The 26,637-nt window shown below is 39.3% G+C and overlaps 1 protein-coding gene across 1 annotated transcript in view; it reads left to right on the top strand.

The window, feature by feature from the left end:
• ZFYVE28 (zinc finger FYVE-type containing 28) overlaps window positions 1–26,637 on the top strand; it is an 89,133-nt gene that overhangs the window by 46,387 nt on the left and 16,109 nt on the right. Inside the window, exons 7-8 of the mRNA XM_063125900.1 lie at window positions 5,718–5,819; window positions 20,297–21,631. Coding sequence (XP_062981970.1) covers window positions 5,718–5,819; window positions 20,297–21,631 — 1,437 coding nt within the window. The remainder of the gene's footprint in view (window positions 1–5,717; window positions 5,820–20,296; window positions 21,632–26,637) is intronic.

Here is a 26,637-nt window from a genome sequence, read left to right on the forward strand (position 1 = left end):
GGCCATTCCTTTTGTACAGGCCCAGCTTCCCCCAAAATACGTAACAAATCTTTTTTAAAAAAATAAATTCTTTTTTATTTTCAATATTAAAACAATTTTACAAACAATTTTAACACAACTTCATGGGTAAATATACCAAACCATACATGATATAATACATTTTGTTATGATGTTCTTCAACTTCAGTAAGAAAGATACAGAAATATACAAAATGATAATAATTTTGAGCTCATTCAATTTGCTATCAATATTTTTTTCATTGAAATCACAAATTTTGAAAGGCAGTTGGGTCCTGTATTGTCGCATCATCTTGATTTGTGTATGTAATGAAGTCCCACCAATCAGCAGTGAAAGTTTCCCATTTTTTCAGTCCCCTCGACACTCTCATTTTTTTGTGTTAGTTTTTCTGATAATGCAAGTTCCCATACTATATTGTACGATTTTGTATCGTCAATCCTATTGACGATAGCACCTGGCTATTAATAATTTGGCTGCTATCAGCAAGAATCCTATAAAGTCTTTTTTAGTTCATTGGTATCTTTGAATATGTGCAAAAGGGCTAATTCATAGAATCATAGAATAGCAGAGTTGGAAGGGGCCTACAAGGCCATAGAGTCCAACCCCCTGCTCAATGCAGGAATCCACCCTAAAGCAGTAATTCTGGGGTCGCATTAACTTCTGTTCCAACTATAGTAGAAATTTCATGAAAGACCTGTTTCCAGAAGTCAGCAACTCCTGCACATTCCCACCACATGTGTTGAAATGAACCAGCCAATCCACACTTTCGCCAACAGAGTGGTGATGAGCTTTTATCCATGTGGGCTATCCGTGCTGGAGTTAGATACCATATTTGTATTAACTTTATGGATAACTCTTTACAGCATGCTGAGGAGGCCTTATATGGAAATTTACCCCACATAGCAGACCATTGTGCTTCTTCTATTTGTAAATTCCAATCTGTTTCCCAAATCTCTGGCGTGATCCCATATCTTTTGAGATTAGTAGTGAATATGGTTTTGATATTAGTCCCTTTTCTTTTTCATCCATGTTTATCAATATTGTTTCAAACTCTGTTAGATTTCTGGTTCCCTGTTGTACTATTATTGGTTTTCTTATAAATGTGCTAATCTGATACCAGAGAAACCGGGTTATGTCTGTATTCCTTAGTTTGTCTGTCCACAATTCTCGTGGAGGAGGTTGTGCATTTTTGTAATAATCTCCTAATCTAAATAATTTTGTCTCTTTTAATGTTTTTTTTATTTATGGGTCTGTCTATCCTTTGAAATTGGGGATGGCCATGAAGAGGTATCATTGGTGAAATTCCAGGGATAAGGCCCTCCTTCCTGTACTTCCATATCTTCAATGGCGCTTTAAGAAGTGTATTTTGGTTTTTCAAGGCGTTTCTGATATCCTTTTTAATAAAGGGTATAATCTGTGGGTCTAGGTGTTGAAATAAAGATCTTTCTATTTGTACCCATTGCTTTTCTTGTGAGTCATTCATAAAAGATAAGAGGTGTCTAAGTTGATACACTTCATAATACGGTTTAAGATTAGGGACTCCCCAACCGCCTTCATCCAGTGGCCTGTATCTTAAGAGTTTTGGGGTACGACGCTTCTTACTTTTAAAAATATTTTTTTCAATTTGGGTTTGCCAGATCTTAATTGGGACTTCTGTTGGTAGAACATAAAATAGATAAGTGAATTTAGGAACTATCATCATTTTAACTGTTGATATTCTACTTAATAATGAAAGGTTTAAACAATTCCATCTTTTTAGGTCAATTTGCACAGACTTCCAAATTTTACCATAATTATTACTAAAGGTTTTGTTGATGTTTTTACTAATTTAGACTCCCAAATATTGAAAAGATGAGTTAACTAGGGGAATGCCCATTATTTTAGAAGTAGCCAATTGTGTATTGGGGTTGACATTATAACATAATAAATCAGATTTAGAAAAAAAAAATACTTTAAGACCGGATACGTTTTGAAAAGTCTCTGATTCTTTTTTTATGGCTATTGCATCTTCTGTAGGGTGTTCTGTTACTAAAATTATATCATCTGCATATAGACTGATTAAATGAGCTTGAGCATTATTTTCACTCCTTTAATTTGAGCATTACTTCTCAATTTGTCTGCCAAAAATTTGATAACTAATGTAAAGAGTAACGGGGAGAGTGGGCAACCTTGTTTTGTACCAGCATGGATATCGATCTTATAAGTTTCCCAGTTGTTAAATCTAATTGTGGCTGTGGTTTTTGCATAGAGTTCAGAACATGAAAGAATTTTTGGCCAATTTTTTAAAAAATTGTGGATTCCAAAAGAAAGTCTAGATTTACGCTGTCAAATGCTTTAAACAGGTCTATTGCCATAATGGCTAGAAATGTCTTTCAAAATTTGATTATACTATATATTCTACGGATTGGATCTGTTATGTAACGTTTGGGCAAAAAACCAAATTGATCTGGATGAATTACAGATCCTAGCATTGTTTTTAATCTATTAGCCCCTTTTTTTTTAGTTTTCAATTTTTATTATTTCAAACATCAAAGACATACATACAAACCACGGAATCATTACATACAATACAAACAAAAAACAATTTTAAAAAATCTTAGGTTAAGGTGTACTTTCAACTTTCTTCATGTCAGAAATGCTAACTATCTTCCCTCATTCCTTAATTACATTTAACAAAATAATCAAATTAATTTCTTTCTTCTATCTTAACTATACCTCATACATTGATTCCACAAACAAATACATCATTTCTTTCTGTTTCTTACAAAAAATCTATCAGAAGTTTCCATTCAGATATAAGCGTAGATGTAGACCTTTCTCTCATTATCGATGTAAGTTTTCCCATCTCTGCCAATTCCAGCATCTTCAACATCCACTCGTCTGTTGTTGGTGTTATTTCCTTCCATTTTTGTGCATACAACAGTCTCATTGTCGTTATATATAATAATATATATAGAAATAAAGTTCCCCCTTCTCTTTTAACTGTTTGTCCATTAGTCCCGGTAGGAAAGCTTCTGGTTTCATTTGTATATTAGTCTTTAGTATTTTTTGAATTAAAGAGTGTATTTGAATCCAGAATGCTCTGGCTTTTTTAGAAGTCCACCAAAGATGATAGAAGGTTCCTTCTTCTTCTTTACATTTCCAACATTTTCCCAAGGCACCCTTATACATTTTAGCTAACATTATAGGAGACAATAAAGCTGTACATCATCTTATTAAAATTATCTTTAAGTCTTGAACATAATGTAAATTTTAAGCCCTTCCCCCACATAGGCTCCCACTGTTCCATTGAGATGTTGTATCCCAAGTTTTGAGCCCATTTTATCATATACTCTTTTATCTGCTCATCCTCAGTCTCATACTTTAATAAAAGTTTATATATCTTTGAGATTACATGTTCATAATTTGTACATAATGCCATTTCAAATTCAGATTTTGTTTGCTCAAACCCATACTTCTTTTTGTCTATTTTAAATCTTTCCATAATTTTTGTGCATAAGAAAACCATTGACATGTATAACATTCTTTCAATAGTTCCTCCCTTGATTTTAACTTACATTCATCTTGTGACATTTCTAGTAGATCATTATATGTCAACCATTTATGCATATTCATAAATTCCCTTCTGTGAATGGCCTCCTGTGCCCAAATACCGCTATACCCAAAGCGGTATTTTCTTGCAAAACCTTGGTTTATATTTATTCCGTATTCTTAAGATGGCATGTCTCACATAATTATTATTAAATTCTACATTAACCTTAGCTTAATTGTACCACAAGTAACCATGCCAACCAAATCTCAATTTATGTCCTTCCAGTTCCAGCAGTTTTCTATTTTTCAACAACACCCAATCTTTCATCCACACTAGGCAGCAGGCCGAGAAATACACTTTGAGGTCTGGTAGACCCAGTCCTCCTCTTTCTTTTGCATTAAAGCCACTTCCTTGGCTTCCTCACCCTGTTGCTAAACTTGCCTGTCTGCTTAACGTCTTATTACCCAGATACTCTTTCACTAGTGTTAAAAAACTTCTTCAGCTGGGTTCCCATTGCGTTTGCAGAACTGAGCTCCCTTGCAAGTCTGAAACTTTCTCACGAAACTCCCATGTAAATCTCTGTTTGCTCACTCTGAATCATAAGCTGCCTGGGACTTTTGCCTTAACTGATGTACAATTCAGTGACAATGTTGTGCACTATCACTTGTCTATCACTTACCTTCCATGCACACATACTTTTCCTTTGTCAGCAATTTGTCAGAATTTAAAAAAGCAATAAAGACTGATCTATTCCAGCAGGCCTACCCAGTGAAATTTTAGAATGTTTTTTTTAATGTTTCTAGGATGTTTTAAGGATATTTTAATCATGTAAGCTATGTTTTTAAATCAGTTTTTAATGTGTTTTATATTCATTGTTGTTCCCCGCCTTGATCCAAGTGGAGAGGCGGGTAAGAAATATATTATTATTATTATTATTATTATTATTATTATTATTATTATTATTATTATTAAAGATGTCCCACATTCTCCTGGTTCTGTATTGCCTGTATCATATAAAGCATCTGTCCTTACTGCTAGAACAGGGCTTCCTCTCACTGTTTAATCCATCTTGCCAGTTACTGATGTAAGCAACTAACAGGCATGGATCTATACTCCTGTTCAGCAGACAGATAGGATTCTTCTAGCAATATGATAAGGCTCAGATGCTTCATAAGGCAATACAGGACCAGAACAACTTGGGTCATCTTTGCTGGTTCCAGGCACTCCATCTTCCCCATCTGGATTTGCATGAGATAGCCTTAACTCTGGTCTTAAACTGGCAGGGTTTTTCCTATCATTGAATTCATTTTTTATCATCATCATCATCATCATCATCATTATTATTACTGTTGTTTTAAAAATATAATCCACCCTTCATTAAAAATCATTAAAAGGTGTTCATTAAAACAGCAATTAAAATAAAATGCAAAAATTAAAACAAAAATCTACTAAGCTAGGTATTAAAATCAGCAAATTCCTGGGTAAACAGATGCATTTCAACAGACATGGAAACACCATTAAGGATAGTGCCTGTTGTACTGCAGGGTATGCTTTTAGTTTGGTGTTAATCTTGCAACCAAATATTTCACAAGTTTAACAGCCCAATTTAGGCTAAAGCTGAGATATGGTTTACTACTTCCTCTGGAAGTTGATTTAATTCTGATTTATCTGTCTATATGTCTGGAGGCTGTTAGCTATATATCTGGAGACTGCTATCTTCATCTATCTATGTAATATTTTTAATTGATCTCAGTGGGTTCCGCATCATCTATGTTCATTGTAAACTTAATCTGTTCATTTGCAACTATTCCACGTATTCTGCAGTCAGATCCATTTAAAGAAATTTAGGCCTGTATATGCTAAGAGGACTTTGAATAGAATGGGCCATTCCACCTTGTCAAATGTTGTGGTTGCATTAAAGAGGAAATTTGCAATTCTTCATACATCTGACAAAATAGGCTCTGGTCTACAGAAACTTATACCAGAATAAATTATCCTTAATGTGCCACAGGATTCTTGGTTGTGTTTGCTGCAAGTGCAACAGTCTAACATGGCTCCTCTTCTGGAATCAAAGTATAGTGCCTTTGAGTTGTGTGTTGTTTCTTTGTTGTTTCTGTTGTTTAAATTCCTATGTATTGAGCTTGATTTCTTGCTTCTTGAATTGCAGTGGGCTTGTTGTTTATCCAGAAGGACCTTTGAATCTTGACCGCAAACAAGAAGATATGTCTGAACTTTTCAGACCCTTTCACTCTTTGCTAAGGAAAATAAGGCAAGTAATTTAATACTACATAGAGGTTCATTCCACATACACTTTTATTCTGGTTTACCCTCGAATTATCCCATTTCGCTTATATAGTGCTTATGTAGCATTTGAAAAACTTGTAAACTTATACCTCTGCTGTAGCGTGTTGGGGAGATCCATTGAGGTTCTCTCACACATGTTGTTATCCCCACCCCCCAGATCTTCTTTGAACCTCCTCCTACCGTTTATTGGTTGTTTGAAGGGGGACAACTCCCCCTCAGACAGCAAGGATTGGGATTGCTTCTCTTGTTACTGAACACCAAAGTAGAATGTTATGTAAGACTGCATTCAACTCTTTTGCATATGCTTACTCAGTAAATAAATCCCATTGAGTTCAATGGAATGCATTTCCAAATTAGAGCCCCTCGGATTGCAGTCTTAATTTTTGCAACTTTAAAAAGGAAAAAAACCGGGGTGGGCGGCTGGGGTGGGGAAGCAAAGCGAGGTAGGAAGTGGCCATCTCAACTCCCAGTGTACGGAAGAGGAGACTTCAAATGCAGCGCCAGGACATCCAATGACAGAGAAATAGAGGCAAATCACAGTTAGTGAGAGGATTAAGCTGTCCTTTCCCATGTGGGGGCTCCCAATAAAAACTGGACCCCCCATTGTTAAAAAAGAAAAAAAGAAAAAGGTGGGGAGATGCGGGATCCCTCCATGGAGAACGTTTCTATCTCTGCTTCCCTCTGTTTGTGTCTCCTGCCATCCCCCACTCAGCTTCACATGCTCAAAGGAACGGAAGTATGATCTGTGTCCTTCCCCCACCAACTCCCGTTCAAATAAGAACAAGAGCAACACAAATACACACACAAACACACACACACACAGAGAGAGAGAGAGAGAGAGAGAGAGATTCAGAAGCAACCAAAGGACTTCACTTGAAACTGACAAGACATTTGGGTGAAATTGACCAGTCTTTGAAGAGCGCTCTTACTGATCTATGGAGGAACAACATGTTCCTTTGCAGTGGAAAATGGTTAAAAACACACACAGATCTAAAGAGTCTCTCCCACCACACCTTCCTTTCCTCCCTCGCTGTCCTGTCTGCTTGATTTGTATATATGTGGGTGAGGGTTGCTGTTGCTGCTTTTTGCTAGTTCAACTGGGGGATTTAGCCGCTCCTGTTTCCCTGCCAGGAGGGAGCGAGGGAGTTCAGAAACAGGAAGAGGAAAGGATTTGAATTTGCACGCCCCTCTCCATCAGTAATACCGCCCCTTGAAAACATGCCCACAGTACAGCACATTGGAAATGATGGATGAAAACACATGTTGAAATTTGAGCGATGTGTTTTCGCGTGCCCGGAAGAACCAGACTTTCACCACACCAAAATATTTCACTTTAAGGTGGGGTGGGGGGGAGAACCGCAATCACAGCAGGACATAGTCGACGTCATCCGAGTCCTTCGCAGTTAACACAGTCTATAATGTCAGCGTAGATTTTCGCGTAGATTTCGCTGCAACAGCACAATATAAGGCTGGTGGGATAAAGCTCTTAGTGTTAAGCTCATCCTTCTTCTCATTTATCACACACTATTCATATATGTTATTCTAGCAATCCTTACAACAACCCTATTAGATAGCTTACTGTTGTAGTCATCATCGTCATCACAAATGGTGTATGGGCTGACATAGTGGCTTGGTTTGGATGACATGTTAGTCAATGGTAGTTTTAGAACACAATGGTGTGGAATTTTTACACCACCGTTGAGAAATGTGTTGTCTGGCAGGAAAACTCCACACAATGGTGGAGGGTTTTTTGGAAAACACTCCATGCAGAATATCAACGGTTTCTACACAACCATTGTGTTGCGTGTCATTTGGCGGGCTCCGTGGAGTTTTCCCCGTGTCTACAGAGTCACCAGGCAAAAGCAGCAGAAAACCTGGGCACTCTTTTTTTTGGTAGGTTCTTTATTTATTTACATTTCTATATCGCCCAATAGCCAAAGCTCTCTGGGTGGTTCACAAAAATTAAAACCATAATAAAACAACCAACATGTTAAAAGCACAATTACAAAATATGGTATAAAAAGCACAACCAGGATAAAACCACACAACAAAATTGATATAAGATTATTATTAGTTATATTACATTAAAATAAAACAACAGTGCACCCATCACCCGGTTCAACTACACCTTCATCCCTTTCCCCAAAATTGTAATATTTCTTGTACAGGTATACATCCTTTCCCTCTTAACAAAACAAATTCCAAAAACGGTTTCCATATAATCTCAAATTCATTATAATTGCAAATCTCCCCACCCCCCCATGTGGGTCGATCATTTTCAAGCCATTTTTGGTGAGTTGGAAGAAGAGAGGTCCTACTCTGTAATGGGCCCCTGTGACAGCTGACAAAATCAAAACATTGATCTCTCAGTTGTCCAGTGGCAAAGCCTCAGGTTAGGGTATGATACTGCCAGAATTATTTAAAGCACATTCAGATTGGTGGGCACCTATTCTAGCAAGACTGTTTCCCTTTATAAACTCTTCAAGTTCGATGCCCCCTAGAAGGAAACAAGTAGTGCTGTGTTCCCTACTTTCAAAAAAGGTGATAAAACAAACCCTAGTAACTACAAACCTATTAGACATTGGTTCTAAACTTTATTCCAGATTCTTATTAAATAGATTACTAGATCAGGCAGAGATTAATCAGATAATCCATCCCAAACAAGCTGGCTTTAGGAAGGGATTCAGCACACTAGAACAATGCTTCATTCTGCAGCATCTAATCCAGAAGTCAGTCAATGGACCCGCAAAAGCTTTGTTTGCCACTGAACTTTCATCAGCTTTTGATTTGGTAAACAGGACCATACTTTGGGATAAATTGCAGGCCACAAATATTGACAGGAGACTCCTCATTCTATTTCAAGAGCAGTATGCAGATACACAGAGACTATCTGGGGACCCTGTCTGAAAAGATCACAACTCTCAAGGGGGTAAGGCGGGGATGCTTGTTAGCACCTTTTTTATTCTGTTTCTACAATAACAATATTGTGGATGAACTCTCTTCTTCCTCCTCCTTCTCCCCGTCTGTAGGACTATGTAAAATCTCTATCCTTTTATACGCAGACGATATGGTCTTGTTGTCCCTTACACAGATAGGGATGCATAGACTATTGAAAAAGCTGGGAACTTACTGTAAAACTGAATTTCTTAAAATTAATTGTGATAAAACTACAATTATAGTATTTGCTAAAAGACCCCAAAGACATAAATGGTCCCTGGATAATCATCGTATTGCACAATGTTCATCATACAAGTCTTTGTGTATACATTTTTCAGAGGATCTATCCTGGAAGATGGACTATTATCTCAGCTGCTTCTAGATTAGCAAAAGCCTGTCACACCATCTTTAAAACTAAGGGAGGCTAGTTGATGGGCCCAGCATTGAAAATACTTGAGCAGAAGATTCTAGCAGAAATTCTGTATGGTGCAGAAAATTGGGGGTTGGGTAAAGTAGATTATATGGAAGTTATTCAGAACAAATTTCTAAGAAGCATTCTAGTTCTCCCTCTTAGCACCCCAACTGCTCTTCTTCATGCTGAAGTGGAGCTGCCATCAGTCTCTGCTAGAGTAAACAAAGCTACCTTATTTAACCTGCCTGAACACCAATTGGCTAAACTATGCTATCTAGAACAGAAGAACAGGGATGATTGGACCTCTTCGGGTTTTTTTAAAAAACTGTCACATCTTTCACTTCCATTGGCTTCCTTTCAGCCAAGTGAGTCAAGAGTCAGCAATCTCTCTCTATCTTAATTCCTTGACTCATTAAGAACCAAGGAAGGCTTTCACTGAATTACACTTCCAGACTATGCCATCAGCATACTTGGATGGGAGGTATAGAAATGTTCTGCTACTCCTTTGTTTATGCAGAGACCCACAAATAAAGGATATCATAGAATCATATCATAGAATCATAGAATAGTAGAGTTGGAAGGGGCCTATAAGGCCATCGAGTCCAACCCCCTGCTCAATGCAGGAATCCACTCTATTCATTATACCTTTTTCTGCAAATTGTATAGAAGCCCTAGGAAAAGATTTTGAGTACCTTTGCTTCAAGGAATGTCTGACAGAACTTTGGCTGGGCAGATGTGTAAACCAATTGAAGATACGGGCTGTTATACAACTTACTTGACTTATTATTATAAATAGACTTATTTGCAGTGGCTGCTAAAAAGATTAGAGCAAGGCTCCTGAAAACTGTCACAATAGATTGTACACATCATGAATTGAGTTGAGCGGCTTATTCAATTTGCTCTCTCTCGCTTTCTTGCTTTCTTTCTTTCTCTGCTGTTGGCTTTGTTTTGTTGCTGTTGCTCCAAAATTGTAAAAACCTATAAAACAATAAAATTGGACTACTACTAATAAATAAATAAATACCCATTTCCATTATTTTACAGTGTACAGCCTTCGACCAGCTATTTCTATAAGAGTCTTGACAGATCACCTATTACATCATAAACCACACACACTCAGTTTTAACATTCCATACTTACCAGACATACACAATATAATCAATTGTGGGGTAACACCACTTATTCTCCCCTTTCTTTTAAAACCCGAGTGAGGAACTTGTTTAATGCTAAGTCCTTGACACAGGGTTTTGGGAATGTAAATGGGTAAACAAAACTTAAACAACATATCTCGGCATGTCTTTCAGATATCTCAGCTTGGCTGCTTCATCGTCGTTTGAAACTCAATATGGCAAAGACTGAATTGCTCGTTTTTCCTCCTAAACCTTCTCCTCATCTCTCATTCTCTCTTACTGTCAATGATGTTACGCTTACTCCGGTCAAGGAAGCTCGTAGCCTTGGCTTTATATTTGACTCCTCGCTCTCCTTTATTCCTCATATTGAGGCAGTAGCTAAATCTTGTCGATTTTTCCTGTATAATATTGCCAGGATTCGATCATTTTTGTCTGTCTCTTCCGCCAAAACGCTTGTTCATGCACTGGTTATTTCCCGGTTGGACTACTGCAACCTTCTTCTCTCTGGCCTTCCTTCTTCTCACATCAGTCCCTTGGTTTCTGTTCACCACTCTGCCGCAAAGATCATCTTCTTGGCTCGACGCTCTGACCATGTTACTCCGCTTCTGAAATCTCTTCATTGGCTTCCAATTCACTTCAGAATCCAATATAAACTTCTCCTGTTAACCTTCAAAGCTTTTCACGGTCTAGCTCCTTCCTATCTCTCCTCTCTCATCTCACACTATTGCCCCGCTCGTGCTCTTCGCTCCTCTGATGCCATGTTTCTCGCCTGCCCAAGGGCCTCTACTTCCCTTGCTCGGCTCCGTCCATTTTCTTCTGCTGCCCCTTACGCCTGGAACGCTCTTCCAGAACATTTGAGAACTACAACTTCAATCGCAGCTTTTAAAGCTCAACTAAAAACTTTTCTTTTTCCTAAAGCTTTTAAAACTTGATGTTGTGCAGACTTTATACTGTTAGTTTTACCCTACCCTGTGCCTGCTTACCCTACCCTGTGCCTGTTGGCATTCTCTTCCCCTCCTTATTGTTTTACTATGATTTTATTAGATTGTAAGCCTGTGCGGCAGAGTCTTGCTATTTACTGTTTTACTCTGTACAGCACCATGTACATTGATGGTGCTATATAAATAAATAATAATAATAATAATAATAATAATAATAATAATTTAGATATATACATAACCTGTAAAGGAGAAAAAAAAACATGTTAATTGGTAATGTCCTGAAGTTAGGATTATTAGCTTCAATTCCAGTCCGATAGCACAATAATGAGACCCAGGAAAAAGTCTCATTTGCCTGCTGCACTTGAGGATTCTCTGTGAGACAGTGCATCTGCCACAACATTCTCATGACTGACTATGTGCTGCATGGAACTCCTGGAATCGCCACGACCATTGCTGCAACAGTTGGTTGTGGTTCTGCATCGACTGAAGCCACAACAACGCCTGATGATCGTCTGCAGGATGAATTTCTGGACCCACATGTATGGTCTAATCTTGTCCAGGGCCCACATGATCGCCAAACACTCCTTCTGTACTGACAAATATTTCTTCTCACATTCCATTAGCTTCCTGCTGAAGTAGGCTACAGGATGCTTAACTCCTTCTAAAGTCTGCATCAGAACAGCTCCAATTACAACCTCTGAAGAGTCTGAGGCTAGAATGAATTCTTTATCAAAGTCTGGTGCTATCAGCACTGAAGCGGTGCACAGAGATCAAAAAATCAAAAGCTCTCTGGCACTCCTCTGACCATTGGATCTTTTCTGGTCCTTGCTTTGTAAGTAGGACAATTGGAGAAGCCCAGGGGCTATTAGATGGCTGAATAAACCCCAGTTGCAACATGACCTGTACTTCTTTCCTAACCACCTCTAAAAACGTTCCATTCACCCTATATGCAGCTGATGTAATAGGTGAATGAGACCCAGTTTTGATTTCATGTTTTACGAGGTCGGTTCGTCCAGGCTTGGCACTAAACAGTTGTGAGTACGGCTGTAGTATTTCCCAAATTGCTTCCTTTATCACAGGAGAGGTGTCTTTGTTCCAGCTTATACTCTCAATGCCACCCTCTTCCTTACTTTCCAGCAATAGATCAGACTCGCTCACGTTCTCCTCTTGGAAAGCACATGAGAAGTGATAAACAGGAACTGCACGTTGGTAATAGGGTTTGAGCATATGATATGCACCACCTTGTACTTTCCTACACCTGGTAACTCAATTTGATAAGTGGTTGGGTCTGACTTATCCCAAACAACATAGGGTAATTTCTTCTCCCAATCAAAGGGATGATCTGCCACATATGCTTTAATCATTTGTTTAATGGTGCCATTAAACTTTTCCACAAGCCCATTTGTCTGGGGGTGAAAAGCTGTTGATGTGATATTCCTTGTTTTCTAAAGGGCAACCACTTTTTCTCACAAAAACTGCTCTTTTTGAGGGTTATTACAAGAGATTTCTTGGGCATCCACCTGTGTTCTTATTTTCAATACTGCCATCTTGTAGCCAATTTAAAGTTCTCATCAGCCTGAACAAACGTCTCTTTTGTATCTGAATCCAACTCAGCTGGGTTACTAAGTAACGCTAGAGGTGAGCTGCCAGCTTCCTCCTGTTGGAAACAATTATCTGACAAATCAGCAGCTGCTTTTTGAGATCGGGTCACAATATACACCTTCCTGCCACCTGATTCCATGACATCTTTCCCTAGAATCAGAGGTTCTTCCTGACAGGTATTCACACCCAGAATAAACTTCCCTTGGAAACCCCTTCAATGTAACATTTACTTCAGCTACTGGGATTTCAAAAGTAGCCCCCCTCACAGGTTTAATGGTGACTGTTTTGTGAGGAACTATTTCCTCTGGATCTACTAGATCTTCACAAATCAAGGAAATAAGTGCTCCCGTATCTAGCACAGCCATATGCCTTTGTCCATTCACTGTCACCTCCTCCCATAAGGACTGATCTGAATCCTCCATGTTACCCCACTTCAACAAGTAGCACTGTGGACTCCTAGCTTCTTCAGAATCTTTATTGACATACACTCACCTCACTGAGGTACTTTTCTCCTTGTCCATAAGCCTAGGACATTGAGGTCGTGTATGCCCTATAAGCCCACAATGATGGCAAGTGAGATCAGTTTTACCAAACAATGGTCTTGTGGTGTTTCCCGCTTTTTCTGTGGACCAATGACTTTTGGTTCCCTCAGCTTCCTTCTTGAACCCTCCAGACTTATACACTGGCTTCACGTTAATCTCTTTACCAGACTTGCTTGTCATATTATAGCTCTGGTTCAAGGAAAACTGATCAGCTAGCAGAGCTGCATCTTGATATAACTTTTAGGATTTCTGTCCCTAACCAATAACCTTATGTCCTGAGGCATTTAAAAAAAACAGTTGATCTTTTATCATAAGATCAACTAAATCTTGTTTGGTCTTTACGTCGGCACAAGTGATCCATTTCCCAAAATGGTCAGCTAACTTGTGGCTTAACTCCACATAAGATTTTGATGAAACAGCATTAGTGCTCCTGAATTTCTTTTTGAAATATTCAGGCCCAAAGTGAAATCTTTTATATAAAGCTGCTTTAAATATTTCAAACCCAAGAACTTCCTCCACAGGGAAACATTATAAATCTCAGCTAAATCCCTCTTATCAGGTTTGGGATAAACTTCATATAATCCCAGGGATCCACCTCCCACATTATGGCTGCTTTCTCAAATGTATTATTATTTTTTTCTTTTTCCTTTTTTCCCCTTTTTTTTAAATTCTTTTTTTTAAATTACATTAAATAAAACAACAGTGCACCCATCACCAGGACCAACTACGCCTTCATCCCTTTTCCCAAAATTGTAATATTTCTTGTACAGGTGTACATCCTTTCCCTCTTAACAAAACAAATTCCAAAAATGGTTTCCATATGATCTCAAATTCATTATAATTACATCTTCCTTTTTCTATTTTAATATTACATGTTAATTTATCATTGATGGCTATGTCCCATAGTTCCTTATACCATTCCTCAATCTGATATTCACTTTGTATCTTCCATTTCCTAGCTATTATTAATCTTGCTGCTGTTAATAAGTTCGTAATCAAATCCTTAATAGGTTGTGTGCAGTTCACCCCATCGTATATTGACAACAGTGCTACGCTCGGGGATAACTCTAAACTTATTCCAGTTATCTCTTTTATCTCTTTATACACCAATTGCCAAAAGTTTTGTACACATTTACATGTCCACCACATATGAACATAAGTGCCCACCTCCTGGCATCCTCTCCAACATAATATTGAATATTTCTTCTCGATTTGATTTAGTTTAACTGGTGTTACGTACCACCGCCATACCAATTTATAAAAATTTTCTTTTATCCTTACTGATAAGGTTTTCAAATTCCGTGTTTCCCATATCTTATCCCATCTCTGGTTACTTATTTGAAATTTAATATCATTTTCCCATACCAATTTATAACCATCTTCCTGATCCTCTCTTGCCATCAATATTCTATATATCTCACTCATTATTCCCTTTGTGATCAAATTCCCTTCTTTCTCTTGTCTTTGTACTATAATTTTTTCAAAACTCGTATACTCTCTAAGTTGTTTATTTTCTTTTATCCATTTCTTTACCCATTGTTCTAACTGCATATAGTTAAACCATGACAACTTTTCCCCCATCAAAATTTCTTTAATTTGATCTAACTCCTCTATTTTAACCACCCTTTCCAACCTATTTATATTCCGTTCCTTTAATACCTTCCCTACCACCTTTTTTAAATTTACTGGAAAATCCTCCATCATTACCACTGGAGTTAATGGGGAAATGGCAGGTATTAATTTTATTCTATTTTTAGCCCAAATTTCCATAATATTCTTTAATAAAGGATTCCCTATTCTTTGTAGAAATTCCTTAGTAATCTTATTAAAACAAATATTTTCTAATTCCATTTCTAATTCTTGTGTTTCAGTTTCCAACCAAGTCCTTTCACCTACTCCCAGAATACCCTCCACCACATATCTTATTTGATTAGCTATATAATATCCTTTTAGATTTGGGAGACCTAGTCCTCCTGTCTTCTGTTGTTTATACCAAACTCTCTTGTTTGCCCTAGCCTTTTTATCTCCATTGCAGAAATTATTCAACATTATTTGCCACTTCTTTAACTCTGTATCCGATATTCTAATTGGCAGCATTCTAAATAAAAAATTAATTTTAGGTAATATCTTCATTTTAATTAATGCTATCCTACCAAACCATGACAGTCTTATTTTCCGATACTCCTCTAATTTTATTTTAATATCCTGCCTTAATCTATTATAATTTTCTTCTTCTGACTTTCCTGCATCCCCTGTTATATATATCCCTAGGTATTTTATTTTATTTTTAACTTTCATATTCCATTTCTTCCTAACTAATTCCTGTTCTCCCTCCTCTTTATAATTAAACAACATCAGCTCTGATTTGGACCAATTTATTTGTAACCCTGTCAGTTCCCCAAACTCCTTCAAATGCTTTTGTACTTTCTCCATTTTCTCCAGCGGCTTTTGAATCGTTAATAAGGTATCGTCTGGAAACAAGCTGATCTTAATTTCTTCCCTTGTCCCTATCCCTTTTATACTTTCATCCTCTCTTATTGCATTTGCTAGTACTTCTATAACTATTGCGAATAGTATTGGGGAAAGGGGACACCCCTGTCTAGTGCCTCGGGCTAAGGAAATTTGTTCTGTAATACCATCATTCACTATTACTTCTGCTATATTTTGTGAATATAACTGATTTATCAATCCCTTAAATTTCTCTCCAAATCCTATAGTATCTATTAACATTTTTAATGCTGGCCACTCCACTTTCTCAAATGTATTAAAGAAAATTTGGGGATCTTGTCCCTCTATGTAAGTGGTGAAATCCTTTGGAGATACCTGAGAAGGTCTGGCTCTCTCTTCAGACCTCCTTCGATCCTCCCTCTCCATTTTATTTTTTTCTAAACCAAGCTGTTGCAATTCCACACACACATACCAATCTTTTTCTTTTAGCTGAATCTCAGCTCTCCTCAACTCTCTAGCCACCTCCTGGGGGGAATCCGCAAGTCGTTCAGAGATCGCTTCTAAGTGGCCCCAGTGCTGCATGAAAGCGAGCGTGTAACTTGCCTTTTGAAGAGCCGACGAAGAGACATCCTTCCCGCCGCCGCCGCCGCCGCCACCCAACTCCCTCCTCGCCAGCTGGGACGGAGAGCTCGGGGAAAGAAGGCGGGATGGAGAGCTTCCGCTCTCAACCCCGCCTTCTTCAGCCGAGCTCTCCTCGCCAGTTGGCGAGGAGGTCTGCGGGTGGCGGCGGCGGCAGCGGGAAGGATGTCTTTGTCGGCTCTTCAAAAGGCAAGTTACACGCTCGCTTTCATGCAACACTGGGGTCGCTTAGAAGCAATCTCGGAACGACGTGCGGATTCCCCCCTGTTGTCTTATTTTTTCTAATTCAATTTCTCTTTGTCATTTTAACTTCTTCCTTTCCAGTTCAATATACTGAGGAGACATTTCCATAGATAAGGACCTTACAGGATTTACCTCAGCTTTTCGAGCACCCACTTTAGCTCATCTAAAGATTTACCCTCAACTGGCAAACCTAAACTCTTACTTTTTTCTGTAAGGGCTTCTTTCTTCATCCCAAGAAACTCCATTTTTCTCGACAGATTATATATATATATATATATATATATATATATATATATATATGAAATATAATGGGACTAGGATGTGCTAGAATAAAGTCAGGAGTTTCAAGCTTGATATTGTAACAGATTTTATGCCACCACAGATAAAAAACAAAATCTTGTCAGGCAGTTATAGGAAATCAACTTCTGACCTAGATATTATGTAGCTTCAACAGCTAGGAACTCAGCAGCTCTCCACAGTACCTGTGACAAGCTGTATTACACTGAGCCCTTTTGAAAATAGAGATTCTTTTTTTTCTGTCACAACAAATGACCAGAAATTAGGGCTGTGCTCCACTACGCTTTGGTTCATAGAAGCGATATCGGAGCGGTCTGATTCACCTCCGCCAAAGGCGGAGACAGATCAGGTCAGGGGCAAAGCAAAGCGTTGTGAAGCATGTCACCCATTTGCGGAGTGATCCTCTTAGTTGCTAGGCTCCGCCCACCATTTTGGAATTTTTTTTGCATAAGATTGCATTGGGTGAAAGAACACCTATAACTTCTTTGTTTCTAAAGCTACATATCTGAAACTTACTGTGCTTAGAGAGTGATGATTGGGAGTCATTTGTGTTGATTTTCAGAATTTTTCATCATGCGGTTTGCTTGCTAATTTTTATAGAATGGGTAAAATGGGAGGGGGAACTTTTTTTGAAGTGATGAGAGGCAGATTCAACTCCCAATCGTGATGATAAGCGATCACCTGATGTGAAGCATCCTCCAATCCCAATGTTGGAGGGGGGGACTAAGCCAGAGCCACCAAAAAACAGTTTTCCTTTCTCTCTCTCTTTGTGGGTTTCGAGTTCGTGGAGAGAGGAGGGTAGTTCTGTAGCTGTGTTTTGGAGGAATATAAGGATTTAGATCAGATTGGGTTGTTTGTTTGCTTGTTTCTTACCTTTTGCTTAGCTTTCCTTTGCTCTGTGTTTTGCCTTACTTTGATTTATATAAATTTATAATTCTTCATTTGGAGTGTTTGTTTGTTTCCCAACCCCCAACCCTTCCCCCTTCAGTATAAGTACTGTCTGTGCCACCAACGAAAACATCAGTACCATCTTCCTAAGAATCTTCACAGATCTTCCCAGTTTGGAAGATACCACCTTACAATGCTGGTGGTATCAGCACCTATCACTTGAACAGCAAGTACTCTTGTACTTCAACCACCAGTGCAATTACAGCCTGACTCTGATGATGATGATGATGATTATTAATTGGATTCTTCTGCATTGGAGTTGGCTCAACCTTCAGCCTCTTCCCCTGACTGGGGGTAGGTAGCCATTCTCTTCTGTCCCCAATGGAGGATAACTGTTCTTATACCAAGCAGCTTCATCCTTAGGACTTGAAATTAATACTGTGATAGACTTTGTCCAGTCTGAGTCTACTGGACCCATTGTATTACCAGTCCTTCCCTTTTTCTCAGGATGGTGAGAGAGTCCTGGAAAAAGCTTTCCTAAGTTCTTCCAGCGTCTGGAAGAACTTTTACCATTTTCAGCCTGACAGTTATGCCTTCCTATTCCTATCCTAAGCCAGCATCCATTATTGTTGAGTCTGGTCATAATAAAACATTCTTGAAACCACACTCAACCCCAACTGAACAAGAAAGTCATAAACTGGCCTCTGTAGGGCTTAGGGGCTACTCTAGTCATGCCTGTATGATCCAATACCAGTTTTTTCCCTCTGGCAAAAGACTGCTTCCCTTTTAGAATACTTTAAAAAAAACACTTCGGCTTTTACAGACTGAGGCCATTAGTCTGGCAAAACAACAAGCCAACACTACCAAGCTTACAGCAGATTGTGGAACAAAGTCCATGGTGGGAGCAATCACTTTATGCCACCGTGCATGATTGTGTTCCGTTGGATTCACCAAGAAAGTTCAAATGGGAATTGAGGATTTGCAAAGCTAGGCTTGTTTAATTCCACAACAACTGATAAGGCAGACCACATGTATAAAATGAAAACCTTCGCAAAGAAGATGGGTGCTAGTGCAGTTCAAACAGTACTATACTCAGTCCAGATTGTTGAATAGGCCCCAGCACTGAAAGGAGCTTCTCTTCCCCCCTCTGCCCCTTCCCATGGAATAGCGTCACCCTGATATAGGAAGAGGAACCAGCACTGCCATTCAGTGGGGGAGGGTAGAGCGGGGGGGAGGGGGGAGGAATAACCAACCCTGCCCTTATAGCCTACTCCCTTGTTGAGTTATCAGCATGTCGCCCAAGTGCAACATGCAAATAGTCATCCGAGGAGTGGACTATAAGGGCAGGGATAGCTATTGTGTCATACGAACGCGCCCTATGAGTGTGAATGCAGGGTTGTGTGCCTTTTGCAACGGGTCGCTGTTTAGTACCAAAAGAAGTAATAATCACCATTATTACATGCAAATGGATGGATTGTGGATGTGCCCAGACTTTACTGCCCATGCTTTCACCTGAGTAACCCAGTCCTCCCTACTTCTTAGTATAACTGCATGAGCTAAAGTTTTGTATTATGCTGTTTCTGTAGACATTAAGATTTGGGGGATGTTTTGTGGTGTATATGCAAAAGGGTGGATTTTTGGATGTTCTGAGAACTTGTTACTAGGCTGGATCTACACTACTGCTTTAAAGTGCTTTATAACAGTTATAAAGCGCATTAACTGCTTTAAAGCGCTATAAAACTGTTATAAAGCACTTTAAAGCAGTAGTGTAGATCCAGCCTATGTTCCAAGGATTGCTTTTTTGTGTGGCTTTGAGGATATTTATTTATTTATCTATCATAATGGTGTATGACTGTGTGAATTCCTTGCCCCCCACCCCCATGCACACTTTGCACTTAAAACTAACATTGGTTTCTTTTTGCAATGGCAGTTGTTTCTGGAATAGGAGAATATGGGTCCAAAGGAGTATTTTTGTGTAGCTGCATGAATTCCCCACCACACCACACTACATACACACACACACTTTGCACTCATTATCTTAAAGTTCATCCACCTCAGTTTATGCTAGGCGTCAAATCTTTATTCTTAATTGGTATATGATGAGTTAGACTGGTATTTCATCAGTTAGACTAGGATCATGAATGAGAAGAAATTTAAAAGGCAAAACCTGCTATAGTCAATTGAGAAGCAAATTTGAAGTAAGAAATTCTTGCACTCTTTTCCCCCAGAATAATTCTAGATCTCATATAAATTAACTGAAAAGTTACTTTATTGGTTGGCCTAGTACTATTTGCACAGTATGAAAAAATATAACTTGGGTTTTGTGTAATTTTTTTAATAGACTCAATTGTTTTTCATTGTAGGGATTTACTGCAAACTTTACGTGATAAGGAGTTATATGTTCTGGAATGTAACCTCTGTATATCCCAAGATTTTGATTTTCCTGCCAGAGTAGGTCCAGAAGTGTCATCTGTCCTCATACCTAACTTAATGGCAGCTTTGCCCTCTGATGCCCAATCTGAAAAACTGCAAAATACAGAAGCTGAGCTTGCTTGCTCCATGCAGTATGATGAACAGGAGCTGGAACAACTGAATAGAATGGTCTACAGAGCAGGAAATGAGATGTCTTCTCTGCTCTCGCCACCAAGTGCCTGTACTTCTCCAGCATGCAAACCTAGTGTGAAGGGTGTATCAAGCAGAAACACCTCTCCAACTAGAGTTCTCCTGAGCAGCTTGTCTGATGAAGAGGAGCAAGTGTTTTTTATTGATGATTTAGATGGAGCAGGAGATGCTCTTGCTAAGAGAGATTCATCCACGGATACATTCTGTGAACTCCGTCATATTTCAAAGCACCGCACGCCGCTCAGTAATCCTCTAGTGCATGAGAGTGGTCACCAGAGAGAGCAGTGTCTCCTCTTAAAACACACATCTGAGTGTGATCTCAGCAATAACAACTGTATTGAAGAAAGAAAGCATGCCTCACTTCAAAATTCTTGCAGTTGTTTTGAAGGCCCTGATTCACACTTGTACTTCAGTGTCTGGGATGTATATGCTCATGATGCAGAAACAGCAGAAATTATTGCCCATAGGACTGGTGGGATGAAAATATCTGCTACTGTTATATTTAATCCCAAATCTCCCTCATGTTCAGAACCCCAAACTTCATCAAAAGTACCAAACAGCTGTACTCTTGGAGATCCATGTTATTTGGCTGATGAAGAGAGAGAGTTCCATCAGCTCAGCATGGTTGCCACAAACTGTCTTGTTAATTCCTGTGTGTGTTGCGGGAGTTGTGACAACAGCAGAGAGGAGAACATAGGTTTAAAGACTAACAGTTTTCCAGGAAAAATTATAAATTCATCTTCCAGTTTACTGAAATTGAAAGAAAAGGATCATCTAGATAAAATGGAAAGTACAGTCTCTGTACAAGAGGTGTTAAAAACTGAACCATACATTTTGCTAGCAGAAAGAGACCCTCCTGTACATGAACTAGCTCTCTCTAGCCCCTGTAAGTGCTCTGTACACACGCCAGGTTTTGATGAGAGAGAAAAGAATGGATGCAAAGTGAACAAAAAAAGCACAGGTCAACAAAAGTGTGAAGAAGAAGAAAGACATATAATTGAAAGGTCATCTGCAATTAGTGAAGAAAAGAATGGAAGTATAGCAAAGGAAGACCAGGACTCTAGACCCAATTCAAAGTAAGCATATTGTTCTATAATTTTATTTAATTTGTGCTTTATATGCAAAATAACAGGCCACAGAGATTTGAATTTTTCTTTTGCCCCAGCACTTAGCCTGTATTGTAATGTGCTATGGGATTTTCTGCAGCAGTGAAAATCAAGTTCCTGACACTTATCGGCTGAACAGATTTTATGAAACAGGAAGCCTAGAACATTCACGCAGAATCTGACAGATTGAATGAAGTAAGAGGGCTGTTTTTGAAGTAAAACCTCTGTGGAAATGAGCTGTGAGCATGCTAGTCAGGCTGAGTGAGAGAAGGTCCTAGGAGGCTGGAAAGGCAGAGGGCAACAGGTCCAAAGTCTGGGGCAGGGTGGGGGGTGGGGAGAAGATACTGGCTGGGTGCAGTATCCAGGGATAGGTTGAGCCTTAGGTTACTCCAGAAACAGCCTCTTAGTGAAGAACAGACCAACATGGTACACGTCAGCTGCAGGTTTTGGCTTTGCTTCCTTCCCTCTTTGGCAACGGCAACTTGATCCTCCAGGAGATACAGATGTTTGAGGGATCATGACAAAGTGAGAGGAATACTGGCAGCTTTGTGTATCTAGCAGCCCTGTGATGTTGGATGATTCTTAATATGATGCACTTTTAAAAAACCATTTAGGAATTACAATATTCTTAGATGGGGTGAGTAAAACATTCTGAATTCTAGAGGAACGCCTCTTGGTCTGGGAAGATATGTGGCTAATGTCAGCAGAGCTCCTTCCTCCCAGATACACTGTCTTCCATAGAAGCTGTAGGGTTCCTGAGGGGCTCTTGGCCTGTTGATCAGTCTGCACTTTTTTCCTCCCTTCCCCGTCACCTTAAGGCTGGTATACGCTCTATGACAGTGATAGGCAACCTGGTGCCCTCCAGATGTGTTGGCCTACAACTCTCAGAATCCCTGACCATTGACCATGCTGACAGGGCCTTATGGAAGTTGTACACCAAAATATCTGGAGGGCACCAGGTTGCTTACTTCTGCTTTATGACCACCCCCGGCAGTCAATTTATTAATTTCACCCCTAGTGACTGTTATCACAAGGTGTGCTGTTCATGTTGAGTGCCTTGCTGGGAATCTGCACACAGTCTTCGGGGCGCCTGGAGTGCGCCCCAAAATCGATGCTGTAGACAGTACCCCTTACGTTCCAAGAAGAGGCGGAGGAGGAGGAGGAGGCCCCGCATCACCCCTCGCAGGGACGGGGTGAAGAGTTGCCGGGCCCAGCGGCTTTGCCGGGGAATCAGCTGCGTCCTTGGCGAGGCAGCCAAGGCCTCCTGCCCGCCGGCCTCCTGTTGCCGGCGAAAGAGCCACCTGGGTCATAGAGCTTGGTGGAAGAAGCCGCCGGCGGCTTCTTCCGCCGAGCTCTCCGACCCGGGTGGGCCCGGGTGGCTCTTTTGCCGGCAACAGGAGGCCGGCGGGCAGGTGGGCGGCGCCAAGGATGCAGCCGATTCACCGGCGAAGCCGCCGGGCCCGGCAACTCTTCACCCCGTCCCCGCGAGGGGCAATGCGGGGCCGCCTCCTCCTCCTCCTCCGCCGCCTCTTCTTGGAACGCTTAAGGTACTGTCTACAGCATCGATGTTGGGGCGCACTGTAGGCGCGCTCCAGGCACCCCTAAGACTGTGTGTAGATTTGCCCCTGGTTTTCACCATATCATTTCAAATTTCAGAAACAAAATTTGGTCATGGTGAAATTTGACTGATCCATATGGTGAACAGCTCCACACAATTTTTTTAGCATGTGATAATAGCCATCACATGGAACAATTTAAGGCAACATACACATAGTGACTGAGCGAGGGAATAGATTACTTCCAGGCAGAAACATCTTTGTTCCTGCCATAAGGCACTTTCTCAGGGGTTAGAAAAGCAACAGCAGAAACTGCTTTTTTTATTGTGTAGGAGGGATTGTGTAACAGCAGGGCTGCAGTAAAGCTCTCTAAAACCTGGCGTCTTTGTTTTTCCTCCTACACCTTCTTCACAATGATGGGGTCATGAGATAGTGTAGGAGCTTTAGAGCTATGTATATACTTCCTGTACAACCATGCAGGAGAAAGCCACAGCATTAATAGTGAGGCAAATCAACAAAATGATAGCTGTCATTTTGAATGACAGGAAAGCTCAGATGAGTTGCTAGTTATATTCCTGAGTCTAAGCAAAGAAATTATAATATTCCTGTTAAGGGACAAAAAGACACTAGTTAGGCAGTCAACATGCACTGAGATTAGAGGCTGAGTTTAAATAATCTCAAAGAAAATTCCAGAAATCATTCCAGTTTAGCTGACCATAGATGCCACTCAGAATAAATTGGATATCTGGAACTGATTATCTGAGTTACCTCCTGGGTTAATAAAATAAACCTGTGCCCATTGAACAGCAAGATCTAAGTGCCACTTCATTGGCAGTAGTAAATGTCATTGACACTGAAGGAGTAATAAATGCACAAAATGATTCTATAATTTAGTTTGGAATTTGAACATTGACAGAATAATCAAATCAACATACTGTGAGTGAGGGAATGTGAAGGTGGACTGGCCATGTGAGCAGTAGATAACTACCTACCTAAGTTAGTTTGATAAAAAAAAAATCTTCTTATCTTAGATATATTTACATCACAAGAGTTCCAAATGTCGCTTTTACAGCATTTAAGAAATGCCATTCCCTCTTACTTATACATTTCCTTTCTTTAAAGAGGAAAAGTAATCTTGATTTGCAGAGATGCCACTTTGGCCCACATTTATTTATTTATTTTATTTTATTTTTGTTATTTTCTCTTGACAAGTATTTTGTAGTTTGTTTTGATTCCAACATGTACAAAATTGTTTCTGCTTTCCTTGTCTCAGTAACATTAGTTTACAAGAAGTAAAAGGTGTACTAGATAAGAAGATCGTAGAAAACTGGAATGAATAATTTGCATACATTTTCTGAGGAAGATAGTGGAGAAAAGTACTTAAAATCTGACCTATTTTGTTTTAGGGAGAGCCTATGAAAAACTAAGTCAGATATAGGTGACAATGGATGATTATCTACAGCTAATTGACAAGTCAATTAGATAACATACACTTGAGAATGATTAAATATCATACATTTTCTAACAAAAATATGCAATATCACTATAGTTGGTCTCATCAGAGAAGTGGAAGATGACCAATGTAATGTAACACCAATCTAAAAGAGATAAATGGAAATGACTATCCCATATAAATTGGTAAAAAGTTAATAAACCGTAGAATTATTAAACACAGAGAAGAATAAACTTTGTCCAGAAGAATTTGCATGCCTTCATGGAATCATTGAATCATAGAATAGCAGAGTTGGAAGGGGCCTACAAGGCCATCGAGGCCAACCCCCTGCTCAATGCAGGAATCCACCCTAAAGCATCCCTGACAGATGGTTGTCCAGCTGCCTCTTGAATGACACTAGTGTGGGAGAGCCCACAACCTCCCTAAGTAACTGATTCCATTGTTGTACTGCTCTAACAGTAAGGAAGTTTTTCCTGATGTCCAGCTGTTCTATTCCTGATGTCCAGGGTTCTGTTCTTGGTTGTAGAGAAGTACAGATTTTGTTAAATCTATTCCATCATTTTTTCACTGATCCTCAGGTACTTTTCCTTCCATTGTTCACTCATTGATAGAATCAGATTATTTTTTTTAGGAACTTCATTCCTGTTTGCAAATGCACATTAGTGTTGATGTGTACTTGCACTAATGCACATTAGCAAATTCCCCTAAAAAGTTTTTTAAAATAAATAAACTGGATTGCAAGTTTACAAAAACAACATGACTCAGAAAAAGCTGGTATGCCATGGAATCCACAGGTTGGATTCATAGAAATTTGAATTCCTTTGAATCCATTACAGATTTTTCTGGCATCCCTACATGGTCGTCTGTCTTGAGGGAGTCTGGCTGCCTTGAGAGGGTGGCTGCTTTTCTTACAATGAGTCTAATGTGTAACCAAGTTCTAAGAACTGCACTCCACACACATACAAGCTACAGAGAGTAGAAGCGTGAAATGTATCCTAAGCAGATAAATGATTTAAGAGAGAAACAACCAAAATGACTTTAGCAAGAAGGTAGTTTGTTTTACACAACTTTATTTGGTTAAACAAACATTAAAGTTTGCAAGTGGTTTTTTTTTACTTCAGAACTCTCAACACCAATAAAACTACCGTATGAAAATGACAGAACTGTATAATATTTCCCTTCGAAGTAATAGAATAGTAGAGTTGGAAGGGACCTATAAGACCATCGAGTCCAACCCCCTGCTCAAAGTCCTTTTGAATTTAATCTAAAAATTAGATCAAATAGTCCTTGAGACAAATACATTTCTAGAGAAATATATAATGTCCTTATTCGTGGGTGAAATAATCCCATAATCAGTTCAGTTCTGGTAAATAATGCTTTTAAGGCTATGCTATTGAAGGCATAATATGTTTGCTTGGATAATCAACCAAGATACTTTTCTGTATCTAAATGGAGTGGCATTGTCCATTTAATATGTTATCCTGATTTCAATAGATATAAAAGTAAATAACAGTCTTCCAGAGAGAATGTTGTACTTTATGCTGCTAAAAGCCAATCAAAATGTTACTGCCTCTATGTGAATGCTGCCAAAAACTTCTTCTGTGTTGGTAAATGAAGCAGAAATATCTAGGAGTATTGCACTCTGTCCAAATAGAAGCAGCATCAAACGGCATCACCACACTCCCCTGGGGGCTGTTTTGATTGACATACAGATGCTGCACTTGACTGAGAATTGTTAATAACATAAAAAACTTACAAATGTTGCCATGTGGAACTGTACCACCACTAGCAAGTGTGGTGTTTTTTTTATGGCACTCACATGGTGGCAGTAATGCTTAAAGAAGTCCTTAGAGTCATTGAAATATTGGATTTGTAAATGTTTCAAAATGTTCTTCTTTATGACCCTTGAATAGTCTGGGAGCACCTGACACTGCAGCGTTGCTGAAGCTACGCAGGTGTGGACCCGG

This window comes from Elgaria multicarinata, chromosome 5 (assembly GCF_023053635.1).
Source record: "Elgaria multicarinata webbii isolate HBS135686 ecotype San Diego chromosome 5, rElgMul1.1.pri, whole genome shotgun sequence".
NCBI classification, from domain to species: Eukaryota; Metazoa; Chordata; class Lepidosauria; order Squamata; family Anguidae; genus Elgaria; species Elgaria multicarinata.